This window comes from Cyprinodon tularosa, unplaced genomic scaffold (assembly GCF_016077235.1).
Source record: "Cyprinodon tularosa strain WSP-4 unplaced genomic scaffold, ASM1607723v1 ctg433, whole genome shotgun sequence".
NCBI classification, from domain to species: Eukaryota; Metazoa; Chordata; class Actinopteri; order Cyprinodontiformes; family Cyprinodontidae; genus Cyprinodon; species Cyprinodon tularosa.
Window position 1 is genome coordinate 698,948 of NW_024039156.1, and position 24,447 is coordinate 723,394.

Here is a 24,447-nt window from a genome sequence, read left to right on the forward strand (position 1 = left end):
TACAACTTGTTATAGTACCTTATAACATTCACAAAACTATTTATATAACTGATTATATTTACAAGTAAATAAAGAAAACATGTTTACAACTGCTCAGTCATTGTCCAATCATCTGGCCAAAGGAAGTAGAAGACATGTAGATGCAACCACTCATAAGAAAGAGGAAGGTTTAGTTTAAACATTTAAAACACCCTTTTTTTTCCCCAAGTAATCCCCTTTTCTCCTGTTAATAAAGTTTAACAGTGCATTTGCACCACTATATCGTATTTGAAATAACATATTCATTGAAAGTGTTATTGACAGGAAGTCACCTGAAACCAGTTTGTGAATCTGTGTTGTCATGGTGACCTTTTATTAGTGCTCTGTTTTTTTAATGTTTCGTTTTCCAGGCCTTCGACGCCCAGAACTCCTCAGCTTTGCTGAGAAACGTGAAGTTTGACCTTTCCAAACGAGTCCTGCTCCTGGAATCATTTTTAAAATGAAGAAACTGCTTGGAACTGTTTACTTTATGGTGAAAAAAGAGAAGTTTTATCTCTGATGAACGGATGGCAGAAGTCACTGTGACACGGTTAAAGTGTTTTTTTAAAAAGCTTTTTATATACAGTGGGTTTCAAATGTTTTCACACCTCAGATAATAAATAATCTCACATATATGTTATACAACATATTATCTGTCCAATTTAGCAAACAATTTGTTAATTTGTATCTTTTAGCTGAAGCCTTATTTAGCAGAGATGTAACAAAGGAACTTCTAAGTAGGATCAGGTCTGCAAGATAGATTTCTTTTCTTCTGAAACAAGATCATCAGTTAAAAAAGGTAGTGTCATCATCCCTCTGGGGTTATTTTACTGCACACATAAGAATGGTCATAATTATGAACAGCCCTGTGTTACCTAGAAAGCTGATTTTATTTTATATATATAAATATAAAGGATGATTTCCTGAGAGGAAACAACCTTAAAAGCTAAATTCAACAGAAATAGAGAAAATGAAGAAGTATTATATAATATAACACAAAACATTTCTTTTCTCTAAGGTGAACTGGTTTTAACACAAACAAATTAAAACACACCCGAAAATACTAAATCAAATTTGAAACAACTAAAAAAGGCCCCGAGACCAACAGGCTTCCACAAATACTAACAAAATACAAACATCACTGACAAAGAAGAAAACATTCACAGAATTTAAATCTCTAGTTTAAATTACAGACTGGCTCAGACTCTCTGAATACTACAACCTGCTGGCATCTCCAAACCTGAAGGTTAGATCTCTTCTCCAAATAGTCTGCAGTTTGAGGGCTACATTAGGAGCTCAAGGTGCTGCTGATCGCTGTGCTCCTGACCAGGAGGGGGCTGCAAGGGGCTGGGGGGGCGGCTATGTCCTGGAGGAAAGACAGATGTGCGGTGGCTCCATGGAGTTTCCTCTTACTGTGATGTGGTCCCATCCACCCTAGAAAGAGACAGAAACAACACTTAAACAGTGTTGTATAAAGTACTGAAATGTCAGAGTCAAGTAAAAGTATAAGTACCTCTCCAAAATATGACTTTGGTAAATGTCCAAGTCACTGACTGAAATGTTGAGTAAAAGTCTTAAAGGAATAGTACACCCAAAACATGATTAGCCTTCATTTTCTACTCACCCCCATGCTGAACAACACTCTGGAGTACTTTTTTGATATCTCAAATGCATCTGGAGATCTGGGAGGCTTCTTGCTGTCTGCTGACATTCAAATAATGGAGGTCTATGGTGACCGAGACAAAAAGGTCCATAAAAGTCCACAAAAAACGTGTCAATATTCCTCCATACTGCTCGTCCAATGTATTCCAAGTGTCCTGAGTGGGTAGCGTCCATAATTTACTCGAAACGAAGTCATTTAGAATGTTTTTAGAGCATAAACAGTAGTGTATAGGATTTCCTGAAAGCGCGTTCACGACGCTACGGAAACCGCGGCAGACCAAACCAGATGAAAGTGCGCATTCAGCGTCTGCTCTGCCGATAATGCAAGCGTAGAAGAAGAAATGTGCTGTTTACCTGTGCAAAGAAAGAAACAACGAAAGAAAAATGTCTGAGGACTTCAGTGTTGAGGAAGAGCAGGAGTTCTTTGCCGAGCTGAATGCGCACTTTCATCTGGTTTGTTCTGCCGCGGTTTCCGTAGACTTGTGAACACGCTTTCAGGAAATCCTATACACTACTGTTTATGCTCTAAAAACATTCTAAATGACTTCGTTTCGAGTAAATTCTGGATGCTACCCACTCAGGACACTTGGAATACATTGGACGACCAGTATGGAGGAATATTGACACGTTTTTTGTGGACTTTTATGGACCTTTCTGCCTCGGGCGCCATAGACCTCCATTATTTGAATGTCAGCAGACAGCAAGAAGCCTCCCAGATCTCCAGATGCATTTGAGATATCAAAAAAGTACTCCAGAGTGTTGTTCAGCATGGGGGTGAGTAGAAAATGAAGGCTAATCATGTTTTGGGTGTACTATTCCTTTAAAGTATCTGAAATGTACTTAAGTATAAGAATTACGGTAAAAATAGATCTACTCAAGTGATGTAGTCTCATTCATTTTTTTTAATTTAGTAACTAAACCAAACATTGAAAATGTATCGGAGTAAAAGTATGCAATTAAGTTTGTAAATGTAGTGAAGTAAAAGTGAAAGTTCTCAAAAAAATGTATACTCTTGGAAAGTATGAAGTACTCCAAAATATACTTAAGTACAGTAATGAAGTATTTTTACTTCGTTACTATACAACACTGCACTTACAGCATCCTATGTGTTGTTGCCTAGCAGCAGGAAGGTCCTGGATGCAAATCATGGTCTGGGGTCTTTCTGCACACAGTCGGCATGTTTTACCCATCTCTAAAATGTTAGTGGTTAATGTTGGTTAGTGTCGTTTTCCTGTGTGCTGTCCAGAATTTGACCCGCTAACACAAAATAAGCAGCTATGATCAGTGGATGGATGCTAAATGGTCTTTATGAGGTCGTCCATTTTAAGTCAAAAAATGTGACAAAAAAAGCTTCTAGAAAGTATTAAATCAGGGGAAAGGAAGGCTGATGCATACAAGAAGTCCTCAGATACTCATTAGTATAAATGTCTAAATATCGTGTATCTTCATCTTTCCATAATTATATATGTCTTTTTTTTATCAAACAAAATCCCATTAGTATTGCAGAGAATGAGGCTGACTAGTTTTACCCCAATGCCATAATCCCAGGATTGTCCCTTTGGCTCCATGGGTTGGACTCCGAGTCGATGGCACACTGTCCCGCAGCTCAGACTGTGGCTGCCCTGAACCTTGTCTGCTATGATCCAAACCTACAGCAAACAACAACAATCAACGCAGGAAACATCAAACAGGTACATGCTAACAACTACCAATTAGACGTCGACTGATATATTTGGCTGATATTTGTTTTTTTCTTGTATTGGTATCCGCTGCTACGTGCCATGCATTCGCCGATTCTTTAGTGCATTCAGCAGTCATGCCTTGAGATCACGTAAAGCGCTCCCTGCATCTGCTATCTATTGTTAATATTTACTCTTAATAGTAATAATAATGATACACTCAAGGTCACAGAAAATTAAAAATAAATAAAAAGAAAGATGAAAATACAAAAATACAAACACAGGAACATAAAACAGTTATGGATAAGATAAATAGACGTGTATTCACAGATAAGCGAGCTGGAACAGATGGGTTTTGAGTCTGGCTTTGAATAAGGGGAGAGAGTCAATACTGCGGAGGTCGGGAGGAAGTGAGTTCCAGAGCTGGGGAGCAGAGCGGCTGAAGGCTCTGCTCCCCATGGTGACAAGTCGAGCTGGGGGTACAGTGAGGTGGATGGAGGAGGAGGATCTAAGGGAGCGGGAGGAGGTGGCAATGTGAAGGAGGTCTGACAGATATGGAGGAGCAAGGTTATGGATGGCTTTGAAAGTATAGAGAAGGATTTTAAATTGAATTCTGAATTGAACTGGGAGCCAATGGAGTTAGTGAAGGACAGGGAAAATATGATGGAAGGAGGGGGTTCTGGTGATGACACGAGCAGCTGAGTTCTGAAGAAGTTGAAGTTTATGGAGAGATTTATGAGGGAGGCCAAAAAGAAGAGAATTGCAATAATCAATACGGGAGGTGATGAGGCTGTGGATAAGGACAGAGGCAGTATGAGTGGTGAGGGAGGAACGGAGACGGTTAATGTTGCCAAGGTGGAAGTATGCAGACCTGGTAATTTTATTTATGTGAGACTGAAAGGAGAGGGAGGAGTCGAGGATGACACCCAGACTCTTGACCTGAGGGGAGGGGGAGACTAAGGAGTTGTCAATGGGTAGTGAGAAACTTTTGATTTTAGATAGGGTGGATTTAGCAGATACTATTTTTTCAAGTATTTTAGAGATAAAGGGAAGATTAGAAATGGGACGAAGATTATTAAAGTTAGTGGGATCAGAACCAGGTTTTTTCAGAATCGGGGAGACAGATGCAGTTTTGAAAAATGAAGGAACAATACCAGAGGAGAGTGAGGAATGAATAATGGAAGTAATGAAGGGGAGGAGGGAGGTAAGACAGGTTTTACATAGAGCTGTGGGGAGGGGGTCAAGAGAACAGGTAGAGGACTTGGATTTTTGAATAAGGTCAGAAATTTCACAGGAAGTGGGCGGTAGGAAGAGGAGAATGACTGGCTATGGGTGAGGGGCGGATGGGAAGGGGGAGGCAAGGCGGTCATATCTAATAGCTGGTGAATGGAACTATTTTTTTATTAAAAAAGGTTATCAAAGAATTACAAGTCTGACTAGAATACATGTAAGAAGGCAGGTTATCAGGGGGGTCAAAGATCTTGTGCATAATTACTTTTTTATTTAAGGTCAGCCTTTTAGCATTACATATCATCTTGTCAGTTTCTATCATGTAAAAGGAGGAAGGAAAAGCAACATTAGCATCAAGAATCCACCCCTCAAAAAAAAACAGAAGCACATATCGGGGGGTCAGTTCTCAATAATAATCCGTATCAGTCTTTTAATAACAGAATCTCCAAAACAAGTGGAACACTTTTATTTAAGGATTAGAAAAAAATGAAGTCTAAATGCCAACACGATGCACTGCGTTTCTCTTTTCTGGGTCTCCTGATAAATGTCTGTAAAATGTTTGTACTCACCTGATCCAAGGGCCCTACAGAGACTTTTCGCACATTGTTGGAGATGTGCTCCCAGGAGGAACCCTGAGGGTACCTGGGGGTCACCCCCTGCCTGTACCACAGGTTACCTACAGGAGAGAAGTTTACCAAAATCACTCAGGAGCTCCTTTAAAACCAGGCTGCTAGCCACACATGCAGAGGACTTACCATTTTCATCGACAGCATAAACTGATGTTCTGCCAACAGACACCTGCTTTAACTTCTGCTTCGCCGGCGTGGGGATGTGGTACCAACAATCGCCTGCAGATGGAGACACTGCACTTTTAGTTTTTAGGCATATTTTATGGTATTTAAAAGACATAAACATGTCTGTGCTGCTCAGCTGCTGATTTTCAGACTCTGAACTTCTCCTGACCTGCTGGGTTCTGGGGTGAAACTGAACCCCGATAGAAGGCGGAACCGTCTCTGGCGATGGCCCAGACCTGGCTGCCAGCGCCGATAGAGATGGACTTAAAAGGCTGGTCTGTCCCAACATGAAGCCATGACGTTCCCTGAGGGACAGGGGAAAAAAAGAAACACTTAAGACTGAATCCTAACTATATTGTAGCTATAACCTTAAATGGTTATTTTAGATTTTTTTTATTACAGATCAACATAAAGAAATGCAGGATTGTTGAAATTAGGACATTCTGGGACATTTTGAAAATATCTGTACTCATCCTCCTTCACTGGAAAAAACAATCTAGAAATAAGTAAAACATTCCTTAAATTAAGTGTATTTACCCTTAATTTGAGTAGGCAAATGAGATAGTTTGCCAATAGAATTAGCATTTTTACTCTTAAAATAAGATAATTAGATAAAATGCACTTGAAACAGGACAATCCAATTGTGTTTTCTTATTACAAATGTAAATTGTCTTGTTCCATTGGCAAAATTTCTCTTTTTCTTCCTAAATCCAAGAACAAATACTACACTTATTTTAAGAAATAATTACTTATCTAGTTTTCGATTTTTTCCAGTGTTTTACTCTGAGAAAGATAATCCAGTGTGCCCAACAGCCACAAGAAGACAGTAGTTAAATAACTTTGGAGAAAAAAATGTGTCACAAAGAAATAGAAATAAATAACGATGTAGAGAGGCTTCAACAAGGGTTAGATTATGAAACAATCCCATTATGTGAATATTTTACAGATCACTGTTTATTCTGTTTACTTCAAGCCATGCAGGAGCAACAGCAAACAGAAAGAACTTCTACAAAATACTTTGTTGGAGGTACAATCAAAATCCCTGCCAGAAACATGGAGGTGCCAGCGACATTGGCTTGCATATAACTCACAGCAGGTGTCAGCAGTGTTACTCCCAGTCGACATAGGATGTCTCCTTTGTTGCTGATGGCCCACAGAGGAACTGTATCCACGCTGCTCTGAGCAGCACAAGGTAGGATTGTAACATCGCTCAGTGCGATTGGTGGAACTTCTTGCCACGGTCCGGTTGTTGTTAATTTACATTTCCTATGGATTCAAGAAATAGTGATTGATGAGCAAAGTTTATGTTGAAATAAAATGAAAATATCTCTGGTTTTAATGAACCCTTCAGGACAGAATATACCCACTAACAACTAACTGTACCCAACAGCAGTGTGGAGTTTCTACAGATACCTGGACCAGCGCCTGCGCCGGACAAAGTCCTTCATGGTTTTAGAGCCGTGATAAGACCTATCAGGAAACATGGAACAAGTTAAAGGACAGAAGAAAAAGGATATAAGTATAGCTTTTTAAAAAAAAAAACCTACGCTGGAAAATCTGCAGCATACTGCCAGCCCTCTTTGTCTGTTCCCCCAGAGACGCTGTAGTCAATAACCCAGTCAGACACCTAGACACGGGAAAGAGAAGTGAAACACTGAATGCACCTGGAGTTTACATTTTCTAGTTACCTAAGAATACCCAACTGTAGTTTTCTCAGAGTACCAAAATGGAACAAAAAAATATGGTTAAACCGCTGAGCTGTAGGAGCCCCGTCTGTCTGTGAGCTCAGCTTACCCATGTCCAATGAGGGGAAGGAGGCTTTGTACCAGTCTTTGTGCACTCATGTAACCCAGATGCATCACTCCACATGTAGCGGTCTGTTGGAAGTCCCCTAAAATGATTACAAAAAACCCAAGAAGACACACTATCATTAGATATATGAAACCATTACGAGCTAAAGCATGACCCTGAAACATGTCCGTGTACAACACCTGTTGCTGTAGCCAGTTACTGGGTTCCACCTCTGGTTCTCATAGATATAAACACTCTTGATGTCAGTCTGTGTGTAAACATTATCTGTGCTGCTTGCCAACCCCTGGAAGAAGCCTCCCCCATATCCCCCGGTGTAGACCCAGGCAGTGTGGTCATAGCCGAGGCCCCATACTATCCCCAGGCTGTTGCACTCCACTAAACGCAGGTGGCCTCCAACCTGTCGCCAGAACCTGCACAAACAAAACATATAACCTAATGGGAAAGTCATATTTGTTTATGTTTCAGTCTGTTAAATACAGTAGTATCCATTCAAAATTTCCCCACTTTCCTTGATGAGCTCTTGGCTGGTCCCCTACAACTCCTTTTTAAACATCAATATTTGTACTAAAATATTTTTTCTGTCAAGATTTGTGGACATTAAGATCTAAAGAGAATCTTCATCTCCTGGTCAGACCCTGTAATTCAGTCAAAGGGTGGAGTCAGACTAAAAAACTATGCAAGAGGGGGTCACTCCAGTGGCTGTAAGTTGGAGGGGATATCGCAGGGAGTTGGAGAGAAGTGGGCTGCCATTCGGCTGGCGTTTGAAGGGAAAGAGCCATTTTGAATGGCTGCTACTGTAATTTAGCAATCTGTTATTAGTCATGTACTCTGGCTTTTAAAATTTCTACACCAGTAGCTGGAAAGGGTTGCATATAAAGGTCTTCCAACTAAATAATTGCACAACATTAGCCTACTATATTTTTTTATTTCTGTTTTACATTTTATTTTATTTTTGTTTTGTCTGTTAGAATAATAACCATAATCAGACCACATGGTCGGAGGAATTAGTTTTTTTTATGAATTAACAAGGATCTAGTGGAACTGAGTTTGTAATGTCCAGCAGAGGTGTGAAAAATAGAGGACAGATCCAAAGTCAAGTGTAAAATAAGAGCAAACAAATCTAATAGAATAGAAAATCCCTTCATTGTCCCACAATGGGGAAATTCTGGGGTTACAGCAGCAAAAAGATTATAGAAAAAGGTCAAATGTGGACCTTAGAAGAGTGCATAAAATAATAGTGAAGATTTAAATAAAAAAATATATATAAGGTACTGTACTGTAGAGTTTTTTAACAATATAAATACTGTGCATCTGGAGAATAAATATTTTACATTTTTTACAGTAATGGATATTTTAAAACAGCAGTAACACCAGAGATGTGCAAAAATGATAGCAGCATGTTTTTTAACTGACTAAGATAGAAACTACAAAATCAGCCTGAATGGAACGACTGATTGAGGTTGTTGGGAACAGTGGTGGTTCTAGAGTCTTCCAGCTGCTGGGAGGAAGGATCTGTGATAACGCTCCCTGGTGCATTTAAGGTGCAGCAGTCTGTCACTGAAGGAGCTCTCCAGTTCAGCACCAGCTTCATGCATGGGGTGGGAGACATTATCCAACAGAGATGTTAATGTTAATGTTTTGATGCTACATCTCTATCAGTGGTAAACAGTGGCCTATGTCACACGAATATAGGTGTCAAACTCAAGTCTTTTTTCAAGCTTTTTTTGTTATTACACTGTCACAAGTACAGAGCAATGAAATGAACTCTTCTCATTTAACCCATCCCCCTGGGGAGCAGTGGGCTGCCATTGTGCGCAGTGTGAGGTTAAGGGTGTGTGCTCAGGGACCCAGAGTGGCAGTCTGTGGGGGTGGGGTTTGAATGCAGAACCTCTGCATTCCAAGCAAAATGCCCTAACCACTAGGCCATGCTCTTCGAGAGACAAAGAAAGGTGTATTGTGTCATAATGTATAAGCTGTGAGCGAAGTGGCTAAAATCAACTCTTTTTAAAGACCTGATGATGCTGAATGAGCCTGATACAGCAATGAGTTTGGCACCGCTGTCCTAACTAGAGCTGAAATAAAGTACTCTGAGTAATCCTGATTAACTGATCATTAAAAATAACTATCAACTAATTTGTTAATCAAATGACTAATGGTACATAGACTTTAAAACATGTCTTGTTTTAATGGTTACCAACATCTTCAGTCTAAATAAAACTTCTTAAACTTCTTAACTTTCATATGAAGACATTTTATATAGGGTTGCTCCTTCATGGAGCCAAAGTCTCCTTCTCCATACTAACTGTAAATCTTAGTTTCACTCTTTTTAAAAAAACTTTCTGTAAACATGGACGAATCAACTGCAGGTCACAGAGTTGCTACTGTTTTCCTTCCATATTCTGTTGATGTTGATGCATGCAGTCCTAAAAACTGGGAATGTGTTTTAATTCTTAACTAAACACCAAAGTTTGAAAGCAGCAGAGGGGATTTCTTACATTTGATCACAGGGTGTGGGGTAAGGCATGGCTTCGAGCGCGGAGGACGGCTCACTGACGAAGATGTCCCCTTTACAAGTGATGGACCAGATTGCCTGCTTGGATGGAGGACCCTGGATTCCTCTGGCATCACAGCAAGAAACACTCAGCAAAGCCAGCTGGAAAACAGACAGAAATAAAGAACAGGCTGTGAGCAACAGAAACAATGATGCAGATTCACTGAAAGCAGCAGCATTAGATCGCAAGGTTAAAGCAACATTTGCTCACTCACCATTTTTCTATCTCAACATGGAAAACAAATAAAATAGACAAAGTGTTTAAATCCATTATACCTGCTGCCGATCAGTAATTGCTTTAATAATTATGGCAGAAGCATAGAAACTTCATAGAATTAATTCAATCTTCGCAGACAGAAAAATTCCCATTTCAGTTAATTCACTTGGTACCCAACATGAAGGTTGGATTTTCCTGCCCTCCTGGCTCACCTATAATTACAGCTTAAGGCAAATAAAATGTGAAAAAACTAGTAGTTATTCTTCATTTCTGACCTTTTTTCTTAGGATTTCTTAGGATTTAGGATTTCTTCTCATTAAATCACCCCCCAAGCAGACTAGGTGATGCTGAATATCTAGAACTGGCGCCTCCGACCATCAACTATGGCCACAACAATTTGCTAAAAAAAATTGCTGTTTATAAGGAACTAAAACGGCTTGATAAGTAATATGTATATAAATGTTTCTTTTATGACTTTTGCTTTCTTCCAATTTGCTCTTGCAGTAGTGGGGAAGTACAGTAATAATTAATTGATATTAATAATACCTGAGCTTTATCGACCTCACCCTGGAGAGATGTATCTCTGCATTTAACCCGACCCATTAGGGAGCAGTGGGCTGCCATTGTGCAGCGCCTGGGTAGCAGTGTGGGGTTAAGGGTCTTGTTCAGGGACCCAGAGTAGAAGTCTGTGGGGATCCAACCAGGCATTTGCAACCTTCTCAGAACACAAGCGCACTGCTCTAATCACTAGGCCAACACTACACAATTGTAACCTTCCTCTCCTATTCCTACAAAATGGTTTGGCCACTGATTTATCTTCTATTTTATAAAGTTGTTTAGGAATAAAGATCCTCGATGCGCTACAGGTAAGAGCAGATGAGCGCGCACTGAGCTCTGGGTCGGGCTCCATCACTTTGATGGAGACACGTCACCTGATAAACACGCCTCACTCTTAACTACAGACAACCTGCTTTGTGACTGTGCTCTGATGGTCCTGCTGCCAGAAACCTGCTGTTTATCTGCACTAGATGAAGGTGAAATTTGGGCAATCCAACAGATATCATTTAGAGGCTCTGCTGTTTCCACCTGTTTTTTATCTCACATTTTTTTTTCCTTTCAGTAACAGTAACAGACAGAGTTTGGACTTCCAACCTTTACTGTTGCTCCAAAAAGCAAATTCTCCAATCGCTGAGCAAAAGGCCACCCCATGGTGGTTCCAATCCTTAATTACCGGTAAGAAATTCTACCTTAAAAAGGAATTGAATGAAATGTTTTTATTTTACTTTACAAAAACATACATTGTTATTTTAATTGGCAGCATCTCTTTAACTGTAAAGTGTTTTGGTCACCTTAGTTGGTTGTTGTGAAGCACTTTATAAATCAACCAATAATCTTTAGCAACACTTTTATTTATTTTAATTTATAATTGAACATTAAATTAACATCTAGGCACCAACTCAAAGGCCTACTGCAAAAGTTGCTTTTCCCACATTTTACAACAAAAATAAAGAGTTAGATGAACTTTTACCGGTTAAGATAACCAACTACTTAAGCATTATAAGTCCAGGAAACTCAGTCAATATAGTTTAATATTATAAACACCTTGGTTTCATTAACTGAATTCTTGTCCTTATATTTAACATTATTTTTTCAGGTTTACACAACAAATAATAGTTGTCCAGCCCAAAAAAGGAAGGGGCTTTTTTCCTTTTACAGTATAAAAGAATCTCAGTAATTTCACTTTCATTTTCATAAGATGATCTGCTGCTGATATCATGATAAAAAGCACAGGAAGCCCAAAGGTTTTGGTTTTAAAAGTTACATTTTTAGCCATTAAACTCTTATCAATTCCCCAAATGTTTTACATTGATTATTCAATATTGAATATTTATATAAATATTTCCTATGTAAACAGTAAATGAATAGGCTAATGATACAGTTCTAGGGGTCCCACACGATATAAATATGACAGATGTTGGTCATAATTCTGTTATTTTATTCTAGGCCTAGCCCATGCTATCAGCTGGCCTGCCTGGCATTTGCCCGTTTGTTGGATTGAATGCCATCTCTGATCTTTCACTGTATCCAGTCCATGCTGTTTCTGTGAAGCATGAGTCATAAACGGCTGCCTTACTTTGAACCCTCGCCTGAAAGGTCAGAGGTTATTTTGCTGTATTCAAATTCTGAAACAAACCCTTATAAAAGAGTAGACTCTTGCTCTGTTCGAAAACCTAGGACGCGTCCTTAGAAGGCCAGATTCGAAGTACGATTACGTCATAGCGCGGCGCTGAGGTCTGGTTGGATTCCAAGACTCCTCGTTATGCGGCCTTAAAATGCGGCCTTCTTTTTGCCTGATTTTAAGGACGGGTCCGATGTATCCTCGCTATCCTTGGATATCCCAGGATTCCTTGCGAGTCCAAGCAAGCTGTGATCAGAGGAAAGGTTACTTGGCGCCGAACAGTGGTGAAAATTGGAAGTTCAGTTTGATATAATACAAGTCAGTTCCGTCTGAGATTAATGAAAATAGTTGTTTTAATGGTTATTGAGTCATATATGTGGCGGTAATGTTTGGTTTATCTAAATGTTTTTATCTGTTACTGTGTAAATGGGTTTGGCTGTAATTTAAGGACAGATTCTAATAAATCTGCAGCGTGGGAACTATAAATCTGATAGGATTGTAATATGCTTAACTAAGATTTTTTTGTTGTTGAATATTAGAGATTTTGCAGATATATTTTTTATACATACATTGTTTAGATTTACTTATATCTTTCTACCCCTTTTATAGAATAGAAAATCTCTTTATTGTCCCACAATGGGCAGATTTACAGCAGCAGAAAGATTATTGAAAATGGTCACATAAATGAGGACCTTAGAAAAATGTATAAGAATAAGATAATAGGGAAGAGTTAAAATATAAACAATACAATTCTGTAAAGTGTTTTAACAATATAAAACTGGAGAATAAATAACCAATATGCAGCTATGGACATTTTTACAGTAATGGATATTTGAAAATAGCAGCAACATCAGAGATGTGCAGAATGACAGCAGCAGGTTATTTAACTGACTAAGGTTTCTATCATTACATTTGATTTGATTTGTTCCTGCTCCCGGTGGTTGGAACCTTTATTCCACTCTGGATTCTTGTTAATGTAGTCTTTGTTCACTTTACAATAAAAAGAAATAAATAAACAAACAGTTTTGAAAACTTCGGTATTCATTTTTTTCCTGCTTTGTGTGTCAACTTTCATGGTTGCTAAGCCACAGACCTTACGGTGGTAAAACCCGCCGAAGGGTAGACCTGGTCAGATTCACAGCCAAAACTCATCCGGTTTCCTTATTTTGAAGGACTTCGAAGGATCCAGTCTAGGTAGACCGCGTCCTTGGAGGATGCAGCCCAGGATTTCGAACAGAGCCCCTGAATTGTTTGCTGTGATGCATGAATTACGGCCGCCATCTTGGAGCGGTCGTCCTACCGGGTTGGCTAAACTAAAACAGCAGGAGATGCCTCAGCTCTGTGTGGCATGCTTCTGTACAAATCGGACTATTGACGTCAGACTCCAGGTATAAAGTGAAGTGACTATATTATTTGTAATTTGTGATTAGAAATATTACTCTTGCTATTTATGTCCAACAGTGAAATATCAGCTTATGTTGGCTGTGATATTTGGTGCAGCTGTTCACCTTATCAATGAAGGTGCACCAAGATTTTGCTAGTATTTCTTAAAATAAGGCTGCACCACATTACCAAACTTTATCTTCCTGTCTGTCTTTCTATGAATCTATAATTCCTATTTATATCTATTTAAACAAGAATAGTAGTGTTAACAGCCCGATCCGGCGGGGTAGAATCTCAGTCTGGATAGACGTTTCTCCGTGGCTCTAGCTTGGCCCCACTGCGGCTTTACCTTTCTTATACCTCATCCAAAATACTTAGGTTAACCTGAGCTATTTTTTGCATTTTTGGTGTGATAGGCATAGACTGCTGGAGAAAATAGGGATCCTTATTCATCATTATATTTCTATTCTCCCATTCTGCAGTATTTGTTAGTCCAATCTCTAACGTTCTGCTCTCTCTGCTTTCTCTCATCATAGTAGCTTCATCTGATCTGTTCCTGTTTGGCTGTAAAATCATCCCGGATAGAAGTATCAGCTGTGCTGCTGCCATCAACACCTTTGTTTATAGATGTTGAAGCTTAGCGTGTTTTCCAGTGTAGTCCTGTTTCTCTGACTGTGACTGGCTGGATGTGCTCTCTTCATCCTCTGACATGGGAGCTGGCTCGGAGCTTGTCTGCCTGGCTGTGTGTTTCCTGGACGGGGCCGCCTTTTACAGCTGCTTTCTGTATCTATGCTTCTTTTTCTATGTCTACTTCTGTCTCCTTGAACCCCAGTCGGCCTCAGCAGAGGGCCGCTCACACTGAGCCTGGTTCTGCTGGAGGTTTCTTCCTGTTCAAAGGGAGTTTTTCCTCTCCACTGTCGCTACAAAGCATGCTTGGTGTGAGGGATTGCTGAAGAGTCAATGAGTCGTTGCAATCAACTCCTTAGTGTTTTCCTTAGATATAAACTAAATCCATTCTGACTGTATGATCTGGTTGAACTGTAAAGTGCCTTGAGATGACATGTGTTTTGAATTGGTGCTATAGAAATAAACTGATTTGAAAAAAATGAATTGAATTGTAGTGTGAATAACATTACATCTTATCTTTAATTACATCATTACATTCATAAAAGGTTAGAAAATAAGCATTTAGTCGTGGATTTAGCTTTAGCTTCATACACACCCAATCGTACATCTCCAGCTCTGTGGCAGCCGCCAATCTTATCGGCCATCTCTGTTTGGTACGTTCAGGGGTGTAGACGGCAAAAGTGTGTTTGGAGTCATTGAGCACAGGAACCAGGATTGTCACTTCATTAATGAAGGCATGAAGGTACTAAAATAAGACAGAGTAAGGAGAAAAAAAATCAGCTTCTGCGTTTTATGTCAATGTTTAAACAAAGAGAATAATGGATTACAGCGAAGAATTTACGCTCCTCAAATAGTCTATAAGCATATGTGGAAAACTGATTATAAATGAGACGTTCTATAAATGCATAACCCCCATTTACACGAAAAGATCCTTACCTTCTTCTCGTCATGGTAATTGTAATAAACAAATAAAATTCCATCCTTGTTGCCATCAGCTCCTGAAAACTGCTCGAGTGCGAAGTGAACATCGACCCACTTATGCGGCTTCCAGTCTCTCCACCACTGCATGGCTCCTTTTTTCACCCACACCGACTGCAAAAACAGTTCAAGTCAAAACAGAAAAAAAGCCACAGCAGGAAACACTGCGTGATCTTTACAGCATTTACTTTTTCAATGGCTTGTTCATAATGTCTGAAATCGTCCATCTCTCTCTTGGAGCGTTCACTGAGCTGTTGGAAGATTTGTTTCCTCCAAGCTGCCGTCTGAGCAGGAGACACCGACAGACTCATGGACTGAACCGACTGCAGCACAGCTGGTGGAAGACAGGTAAAGAAACATAAGTTGAAAACCTTACAGGATGGAATAAGTGTCACAAGTTTTCACATATTGATTACAGGCATAAACGTCAACACTGGGTTTCTAAAATGTGTTTTTAAATCATCCTGCTTCTCTGGGTGGAATAATCAGTTTAAATTTGTCATAGAGATTCGATCCTAGATAAGGACCAAAGTCATATGTACAGGTTTAATTATATACAAGCATCCACTATTAATGGGCTCAAGTATCATAAACTAGAAGCTACTGGAAACCAGTTTAATTGTCCTCAGTAAAGCAATTTCTGTATTATTATAAAGGGAAGAAAGAAACATTTGGTTAAAAATGGCAAGCTAACTCAGAACTCATCTGCCTGGCTGAGTGGACAGGGCCCCCTGTGAAGCAGGTTGAGAGTTGCTTTTTGTATCTCTGCTTCTGTCTCCTTGAACCCCAGTCGGCCTCAGCAGATGGCCGCTCACACTGAGCCTGGTTCTGCTGGAGGTTTCTTCCTGTTCAAAGGGAGTTTTTCCTCTTCACTGTCTCTACAAGCATGCTTAGTGTGAGGGATTGCTGAAGAGTCAATGAGTCGATGCAATCAGCTGGTTTTCCTCAGACAGAAAACTTTTAATCAATCTGACTGGACGATCTAGTGAACTGTAAAGTGCCTTGAGATGACTTATAGAATATATAGATAATATAGAAATAAACTGAATTTAATTTAAATAAAAATGAGAAAAGCCAGAGGATTTATCCCACATTTGAGTAAATGACTGACTCTGTAAGATAGGACATAATCTATAGAGCTGGGACAGGAAAAAACATCTTCAAGAAGTTTGATCCCATTAAAAAAATTAAAACAGTCCATTTAGAGACCAAGGTTGACCTCAGTAGAGGAACTGATGTAACAAATGTTTAAATAGAGGATTGGTTTGTGTGATTCTATGAAAAGTGTCTTTGCTCAGAATCTAAAGAGACAACAATATAGAAATTTGAATCGTGGAAAGTGCATCTAAATAAAAGTAGGGTTAGAAAATTTATTCGAAATGATCCGTCTAAAAATCATCATCAGCAGCAGCTGTTAAAACTACTTAAATATGTGAATTGATATATACCTATACCTGATACTGGTTTCAAATGCAGAGAGTTCCATTGGTATCAACATGTTGGTATCAACAAAAATAAAGACATTTTATTTCTCAATGCACCTACACCGATACCCAACAGATCTGGAAATGAAAGCCCATCAGTTTAGATTCATAGACTTTGCAGCGTTAAAAGCTAAAGACGGTTATTAAGCTCATAACTGGATCAAAACTGAGCGATGCTCGGATCAATCAATGGAAAGAATAACCGATTTTCCTTAAAATAAACTTCTTTTTTGGAAAGCTGTGATATTAGACTTATCCTAGAGGACATTTAAACCTTCCCAGATATATTTTCACATATTTGTTTCTGTATTTTAGTTTTGCTTTAAAATATTCAGTATGTGTATCTTATTCTGTTGGGATGGGACTTTAATATATATACCAAAAGTACTGCCGTTTACTGTAAAGATGTTGCTTAGAGCCAAACTTTTTTGAAGAATAGTTTCATGAGGAAAAGATTGATAATATTTAGCTAAACTTCCAAAGCAAATGAAAAAGCTGAGGCCTACACCAAGTTTCAATCATTGCTCTGGCAGCTTCATGGTTAGAAAGCTGAGACATTACAGAGGATAGTTGAAACTTTGATAGAGATTTTTTGATCCCAAATGTGTTAAAACAGGTTCAAACATGCTAACTTTAGGCGTGTGGAATTTGCTGCAAAGCAAACTTTGTTTAAGCCAGAAGTTTGATACCGGTTCCACAACTTCACAGGGTTCCTCTGCAGCCTCCAACACTTACCCTAATACCAGTTTTTGGGGAGTTTTTTTTTTGTTTGCACTGAGGAAATTAACTTAGCTTCTGTTTCGCATTACTGAAAATAATACTTTTAATTTGCACGCTAAGTGTATGTAAACTTCTTCCTCCTTTATGTCGTATTTTCTATTTATAGAATCTACTTTCTAATGAGTTGTTTGAAAATATAACCTACATGTGTTCAAAGAGCAGTTAAACCAGTTGAGCTGAGAGTGGCTGTCCACAGAGCAGCCTCCTCCGCTAACCCAGGCCCACAGAGGATGCTCATCTGCCCCGAACTGGTCCTCCATGGTGAGGGTGTAGGTTGCCACTGAGGACAAACTGCAGGAGTCAGCGCAGTCTGGAACGGCCCCCATCTGACCATGCTGGATCTGTGCCTCCTCCAGATCCACATTACTCCACTGGGGATCAGGGCCTCCTGCCTGGGTGGAGGTCACAGCATCGACCTCTCCGTCACCAGGAGCGACCTCCTCCTCCAAGACAGCAGAGGAGGCTGATTCGGCATCTCCAGAGGTCTTCGCCGGTTTTCGGTCAGAGACGAGTTCGGAGATGAAGCTGTCGCTTGTAACCTTTGGGATGTGGGGCTTAAGCGGCTCCATGCAAAGTTCTGATGCCGCTTTCTGGGGGGCATCTACAAAATGGTCTTCATTAGGGAATGTGACATTGCTCATGGCTCCATCCCCTGGTGGATTTTCTACATCTGATTCAGTATCACTCACGACTGACGGAGCTCGCACCTCGCCAGAGAAAAAACATCCAGCACTGTGGAGAACAAAGAGGAAAACAGAATTTTACCAACACTCCACAAACACTTTATTGCAATAAAACATTGTTTGCATCCTTTAAGAGAGGGAACCCACTGCATGTTTTAGGATCTTTTCTGCCTCCAAACACCTGACTTCAATAAATGGGTGATTAAAAGCTGGAGATCCCTGCTGTGGGATGTCCTTACCTATGCAGACTGTTTGCACTAGCGCTGGAGTGGGATCGATCCCCATCTCTAGGAACATTGATGGCCTTCCAGGTTTTACCGCTGAGCTCACTGAAGGTGACACCCTGTCTGAAGTATACGGCTCGGTCCTCACAGCCAATCGCCCACACCTGAAACAGGGAAACAACCACAAAATGATGCAGTGAGGATGGGGGAGGATTCTAACAAGCATTTTGGTCCTTAAACAAACATTTTCTATTTTCTTTACATAGTAGAAAATAGTGCAGAATTGTTTGAGAACATTAGTGAAGAAACAACTTCAGAATGAGAAACGAGTCAAGTCATAAATAAATCCTAAACATGAGGTTTAAACCTACAGATTTGAATAAATATTCATGTGTTAAAATTACCTTGTTAAAGTACAGCTTCAATCCATTATGACTTTCAAATGTATGAAGCATTAAATCTGACTGAGCTCAAGCTTTTGTGCATAAAAATATGCACAAAAAAACTCGGAGATCCATATTATTTGAAAAAGATTTAAAATGATGCTTTCTTTTCCTTTGATTACCCCATTATAACCCACTTCTTGTTGGTTTATTAATTCAAATACATCCATGATGATAGTTGTAAGGAGACAAAAGTCTTACAAGGATTCAATATAAAGCTGTTTTCTTCCACAAATAAAATATACTGAATATGGATTCTTGAGTCACCTGGTCGTTCAGTCCCACGTTGATCATGATCATTTCTCCAACCATGCTGATCCATCCAGAACCACAGGGGTTATGAGAGTCCACACCCCGCCTGAACCACACCTAAGACAGCAAGGTGAAAAACGGATTAGATTTTTTTTAAAGAGTTCATCAGTAACTTGCTTTTTTACTACTATTATTCATTTACATGTTATATTTTGGTTTTTGGAGCACTAGTGGCTCGTTAATGGAAAGTAGGCTGACAGGAAAGGGGGTATAAAGCAGGGGGAGAGACATGTGGCAAAAGGACCAAGGGCCGGATTCAAACCCGGGTAGACTAGAGCCTCTGTACATGGGTCGTGCTCTACCGAAGCACGCACCTTATTCCTTTTTAAACTTTTTTACAGATTTTACATTTTCAAATTTAGGGAGGTTCATTGTTCAATAATAGGTTATGGTATTGAATACTATTCCCAGTGCTCATTTTTTTGCCAAAGAACTTTAACCACATCTGAAAACATTAGATTAGATGAGCTTTATTGATCTCACAGCGGAGAAATTCACTAATTCACATTTGTTAGCCTAGTGGATAGGGCAGTGCACTTGTGCCCTGAGAAGGTTGCAAATGCCCGGTTTGATCCCTACAGCCTGCACTCTGGGTTCCTAAGCATGGCCCTTAACCCCACACTGCTCCCAGGGCGCCGCACAGTGGCAGCCCACTGCACCCCAAGGGATGGGTTATAATGCAGAGAGTAAATTTCCCCAGTGTGAGACAATAAAGGGATTTACATTTGAAAAAACTGGTAAGTTGAAGGGTCTTTATTTTTGTTTATAACTTTATTACAATGTCATTGCATTAAGTAGAAATTCCATAAAAGTTCCAAAAATATCCACTGGACTTGGTTTCCAAGATTTGAAGACGTTTCTCCACTTCTCCAGGAAGCTTTCTCAATTCAAATGTCTGGATCCGCAGTGAGTCTTTATATGGACAAGGCCTTGTATCGCTTGGCAACATGCAAATGGAAACCGATGAGTGGGTCGTTTGGTTCCATTGTTAGCCTGTAATATCTGAAACCTGTCTATGTATGAAATAACCTTGTCTCTATACAGACTCAAACTGCGGATCCAGACATTTGAATTGAGAAAGCTTCCTGGAGAGGTGGCGAAATGTCTTGGAAAACCAAGTCCAGTGGATTTTTTGGAACTTTTAAGGAATGACTATGACCTGGATGATCTGGTTGAACTGTAAAGTGCCTTGAGATGACATGTGTTGTGAATTTGGCGCTATATAAATAAACTGAATTGAATTGAATTGGATGACTGAGAATCTTCATCAGCATTAAGTAGAAATATCTTTTATTTTCTTACTTTGTTGTCTTTGGTCAGAGCCCAGACTACATTCATCCCCACAGCTACATGTATAGCCCCCACCTCAGGGTTTGGAGACTCCACCACTGCCCAGGAAGTCCCTGACATACAGAGGAAACAGTGTTCTCAGACAAAAACCACTAAAAAGAATGCCATATGAGCAAAGTGCAGCTAGTACCTTTTGAGCAGTCCCGACCGATGCCCTCCCTGACCAGGAGTTGCCCTTCCCATAACACCGCCCAGACCAGGTCTCCAGGGCCGCAGCTAATCTGGACAACCTCCCCAGGAACAGGCACCTCCACCCATGCAGACCCCTCAGGATTGTGGTGAGAGATTTCCTCTCTGAACCACACCTAAATGGACAAAGAATCAGTGTTAAAAACAAAACAGTTCACTCATATTTATAAGCAGAACAGTTTGTCGACAACACTAGAAAATTATGGACACATACAGCTTTCTAATCTGCACAGGTTAAAATAAAACTGGTTTAGATACATAAATTCTGTGTTGTGAAAAGGTTCTTATTTAACAGGTGTTTTTTATGTCTTTGGCCACATGGACCAGAGATGGGTAGATTTTATTTAGAGAGTTCTAGATTTAACTATTATTAGGGATCAGATCTACCATGAGCTAAAGAACTGCTGAAACCCTACTGGTACTTTCTACAGTGAAACTAGAGGGACGATCCCCATGCACAGACCAAAGGAAGGGAATAGAGAGGAAGAAGGATGTTTACTTCCAAATTGTACATTTTCACAGCAAATTAACATCTAGATATTTAAAACATGGAAAAAACTGAGTGGTAAAACAGGATAGAAAAACACATTCAGGTGCTTAATTGTTTCCAGAAGTTAGGTAATGATGTGACAATGTGTGCAGTGGAGAAAATAACAATAACTTCAAACTTTCACACACATTTATTTTTTCTTAATATCAATTCAAATGATCAAACCAGGACAGAACCACCTCTTATTTGCGTTCAATTATCAAACCATATCATTGATTCCAGGGGTAAAGTGGGTCTTAATTAGCTGCAGTGTGTTGATGTGAGCTGTACCTTTCCTTGGATGGAGACGGCCCACAGAGACATCCGGCCCCTGGGCTCATCGCTGACCTCCCAGCCTCCACAGCTGATGTCGCTGAAGGGATCTGGTAGAGTTGTCTGCTGTGAGGGGATCTGTCACCACATAAACACAAATTAAAAAATGCAGGGTGCTGTTGAAGTGTTGATTGATTTATTGCTTTCTTTTGCTGTCTTATTTTTTTAAATGTTTTAGATCTTCAATTAATAGTAGTTTTGGAAAAACAAACAGAAAAATGTTAATGAGGATTTTATTCATTAAAGGGACAGTGTGTAGCTAATTTGGCTTTTTATACACAAAAAATGTTGATTTTTAGCTCTTATAAATACATTTTTCAACAAATGTCATTAATAATCATAAAAAAATAAGAGTTGCCTTAGCTTAGAATGAAATATGTTGCATCACAATCTTATCTTGATTATGGTAGCAATAAGTGATAGGATTGCATTATAAGGATTAATTAATTAATAGTAGCCTTTTTTGTCAGTTTTTCTTGATGTTCTTCAAGATGATCTTTTCATTAAAATATAGGCTTAAATATATTCTACGATTAAATCAAGTGTTAGATTTAAATAATTTATTAAGCCAATTGTAATAAATGCTGAATAAGTAAACAAACTATTAAACTAGACATATTTAGAACATAGAAAAAAATAGGAACCTATTAGCTTACTGAAAAAAGATGAATAAAATATTTGAAATAATTATGATTTCCATTATAGAGAGATGTAAAACTATTATTAAAGGACAGGGTATGTCACGCTGATATACCAACAGGCTATTTACCAATTTGTTTAAAATACATTAATTCTCTTGCTTAAGGATGAGCAGCAGGATTTAGAGTAAAAAAGTTGCCAGATCTTAGAAATAAACCCATCAGATAAAGATATATTACACTTTTCAAGACCTACAATAAATGTTGATTATGTTTTTAGAGCAAGAATGTAGCTTTGTTATCAATTTCTAATAAAAAAAACTTGACATCTATCATCACTATCATCTGCCATTGATGACCGAGCTCGATCAGTAAACTGCAATGCATCATGGGAAATTGAGGGACGTTGCATTTTTTTAGGTGAGAAGTAGCTTTGTTGAACTCAAATATCTACTTGCTTGGTCATGATTTCACAAATTAAATAAAAAGAAAAAAGATCTCCAATATTTCCTAAAGCATTATTTTCCCCAAGATCAATCTTTTTTTTTTTTGAAACACCTGAGACCTAATAAGCTTCTAAAACTTTGAAGTGTGTCAAAATAAACTAATAGCAGAAAGCATCTGAGTAGCAAACACTATTTCACAGAACTTGAAATAAACATCACTTATTTAGTTAGTGTGAAACACACCCACCTTGGCCCAGGTGTCCATGGCTTTATATCGTCTGTAGCGGAGCCATCGCCTGCGGCGGACGCAGGAGTTCCACTTCTTGTCTTTGGTGTAGGTGGCAGGGAAATCCATGGCATATGTCCACCCCTGCAAACCAAACACTTGAATTGTTGATACCACAAAAACAAAAAGGCCAATAAATGAATCAAAGCAGAATGACTTCTTTCTATGTGGGATATGCCATCATGCGTTGTTTCTTATTGCCAGTCGCCGCCCTCTCCAGCGGACAGAGGGGAAGCTGCGATGCCGGAAAGGGGCGTGGCTCCTGACCGGAGTTGTCACTCCTCTGCCAGTCGGGTTTGTAGCTATTACGGGCGGAGGTAAACCTGCTAAGGGAGTCAGCCTCTTTTTTTATCATGGCGTTTGTGGGGGGGTGGGGGGTTGACTGACTAGCTGAGTGGAAAGGCTGAATGACAAGAATGATGCCAATCATGAATCGCAATAATGAAATGAAATACATGCAATGAATGATGAACTGACACCTCTGATGTCCAGCCTGATGAATGCAATGAATGAAAATCAACTGACTGAATGATATAATGAATGCCATGAATGACTGGGATGCATGACTTCAATATGAATGACATACTGTCTTGAATGCTTTGCATGACACAACAGAATGAAGAGACCTGCCTGACCAAATGAATGCTGAAATTGCAATGAACACATGCACTTGCCGCCATGAATCGCAAACTTCTCCAGACCTGCCCTACTTACATGACTGCTTACCAGACTTAACTTCACTGAAATCATGAATGACTTTGAGATGAATGGAAAGAACTGACATATGACCTGAAAGCATTGAATTGAAAATAAATGAATGGAACTGGGGGATGAATGACTGCGGCTGCCTGCTGAGTTAACGAATGACTGACATTACAGCATGCTGCATAACGGAATTAATGATGCATTGACATTTTTACTGACTGAAGCATGCATTCACTGCAGACTCGACTGAAGCATGAAGGCATTGCATGATGAATTGCATATGCCTCTGATGCTACATGAATGACATATGATGAATTTGACTGGATTGAATGCTGCCTGGTCCTCGAAGCATGTCACTAATGCTGCAACTGCTCGATGAATGATTTTGACTATGAATATGAATGAAATCATGAATGCATGTACATCAATGAACTGAACTGACATGACCACATCCTGCATGATGACTGAATGCAATGCCAAACTGCATGAAGAATGAATGACATGCAATACTGAACTGGATGGAATGATTTGTAGCAATAAGAATGCATGAATGACATCATGAATGGAACTGACATCGAATGAAACAGCCATCATGAATGCTGCATGCTTGGAATTGTAATTCGCATAGACAGCACACTGTACTGCATGACATGCACTGAATGCAACTGAACTAATGAATGATGCAATGATAATGCCTGCTGAATGCATTGATGAAGCATGACTGCTTGCATGACTGAATGAAATACATGCATGCCTTCAGCAAGAAATAATGAATTCCGATGACATGAAATATGAATGACGACATAATGCAATGATGAATGCATGACTGCCCTACTGAATGATTATATGAACTGCACTTATGCTGCTCATGAGTTTGTAATGAATCGGTTCGAATTGCACTGACTGACGTGCCAG

General features: G+C 39.4%; 1 protein-coding gene across 1 annotated transcript in view; it reads right to left on the bottom strand.

The window, feature by feature from the left end:
• Positions 1-848: 848 nt before the first annotated feature.
• The window catches only part of tecpr1a (tectonin beta-propeller repeat containing 1a), a 38,650-nt gene continuing 15,051 nt past the window's right edge, over positions 849-24,447 (bottom strand). The window contains exons 4-24 of the mRNA XM_038299713.1: positions 22,789-22,911; positions 21,416-21,535; positions 20,537-20,711; positions 20,359-20,459; positions 19,012-19,113; positions 18,317-18,465; positions 17,540-18,126; positions 15,319-15,464; positions 15,089-15,244; positions 14,748-14,897; positions 9,691-9,848; positions 7,375-7,605; positions 7,178-7,274; positions 6,931-7,010; positions 6,797-6,853; positions 6,475-6,649; positions 5,553-5,688; positions 5,345-5,437; positions 5,159-5,265; positions 3,210-3,329; positions 849-1,452 (exon numbers count right to left, since the gene is read on the bottom strand). Of these exons, the coding sequence (XP_038155641.1) occupies positions 1,378-1,452; positions 3,210-3,329; positions 5,159-5,265; positions 5,345-5,437; positions 5,553-5,688; positions 6,475-6,649; positions 6,797-6,853; positions 6,931-7,010; positions 7,178-7,274; positions 7,375-7,605; positions 9,691-9,848; positions 14,748-14,897; positions 15,089-15,244; positions 15,319-15,464; positions 17,540-18,126; positions 18,317-18,465; positions 19,012-19,113; positions 20,359-20,459; positions 20,537-20,711; positions 21,416-21,535; positions 22,789-22,911 (3,138 nt within the window). The 3' untranslated portion in view covers positions 849-1,377. The remainder of the gene's footprint in view (positions 1,453-3,209; positions 3,330-5,158; positions 5,266-5,344; positions 5,438-5,552; positions 5,689-6,474; positions 6,650-6,796; positions 6,854-6,930; positions 7,011-7,177; positions 7,275-7,374; positions 7,606-9,690; positions 9,849-14,747; positions 14,898-15,088; positions 15,245-15,318; positions 15,465-17,539; positions 18,127-18,316; positions 18,466-19,011; positions 19,114-20,358; positions 20,460-20,536; positions 20,712-21,415; positions 21,536-22,788; positions 22,912-24,447) is intronic.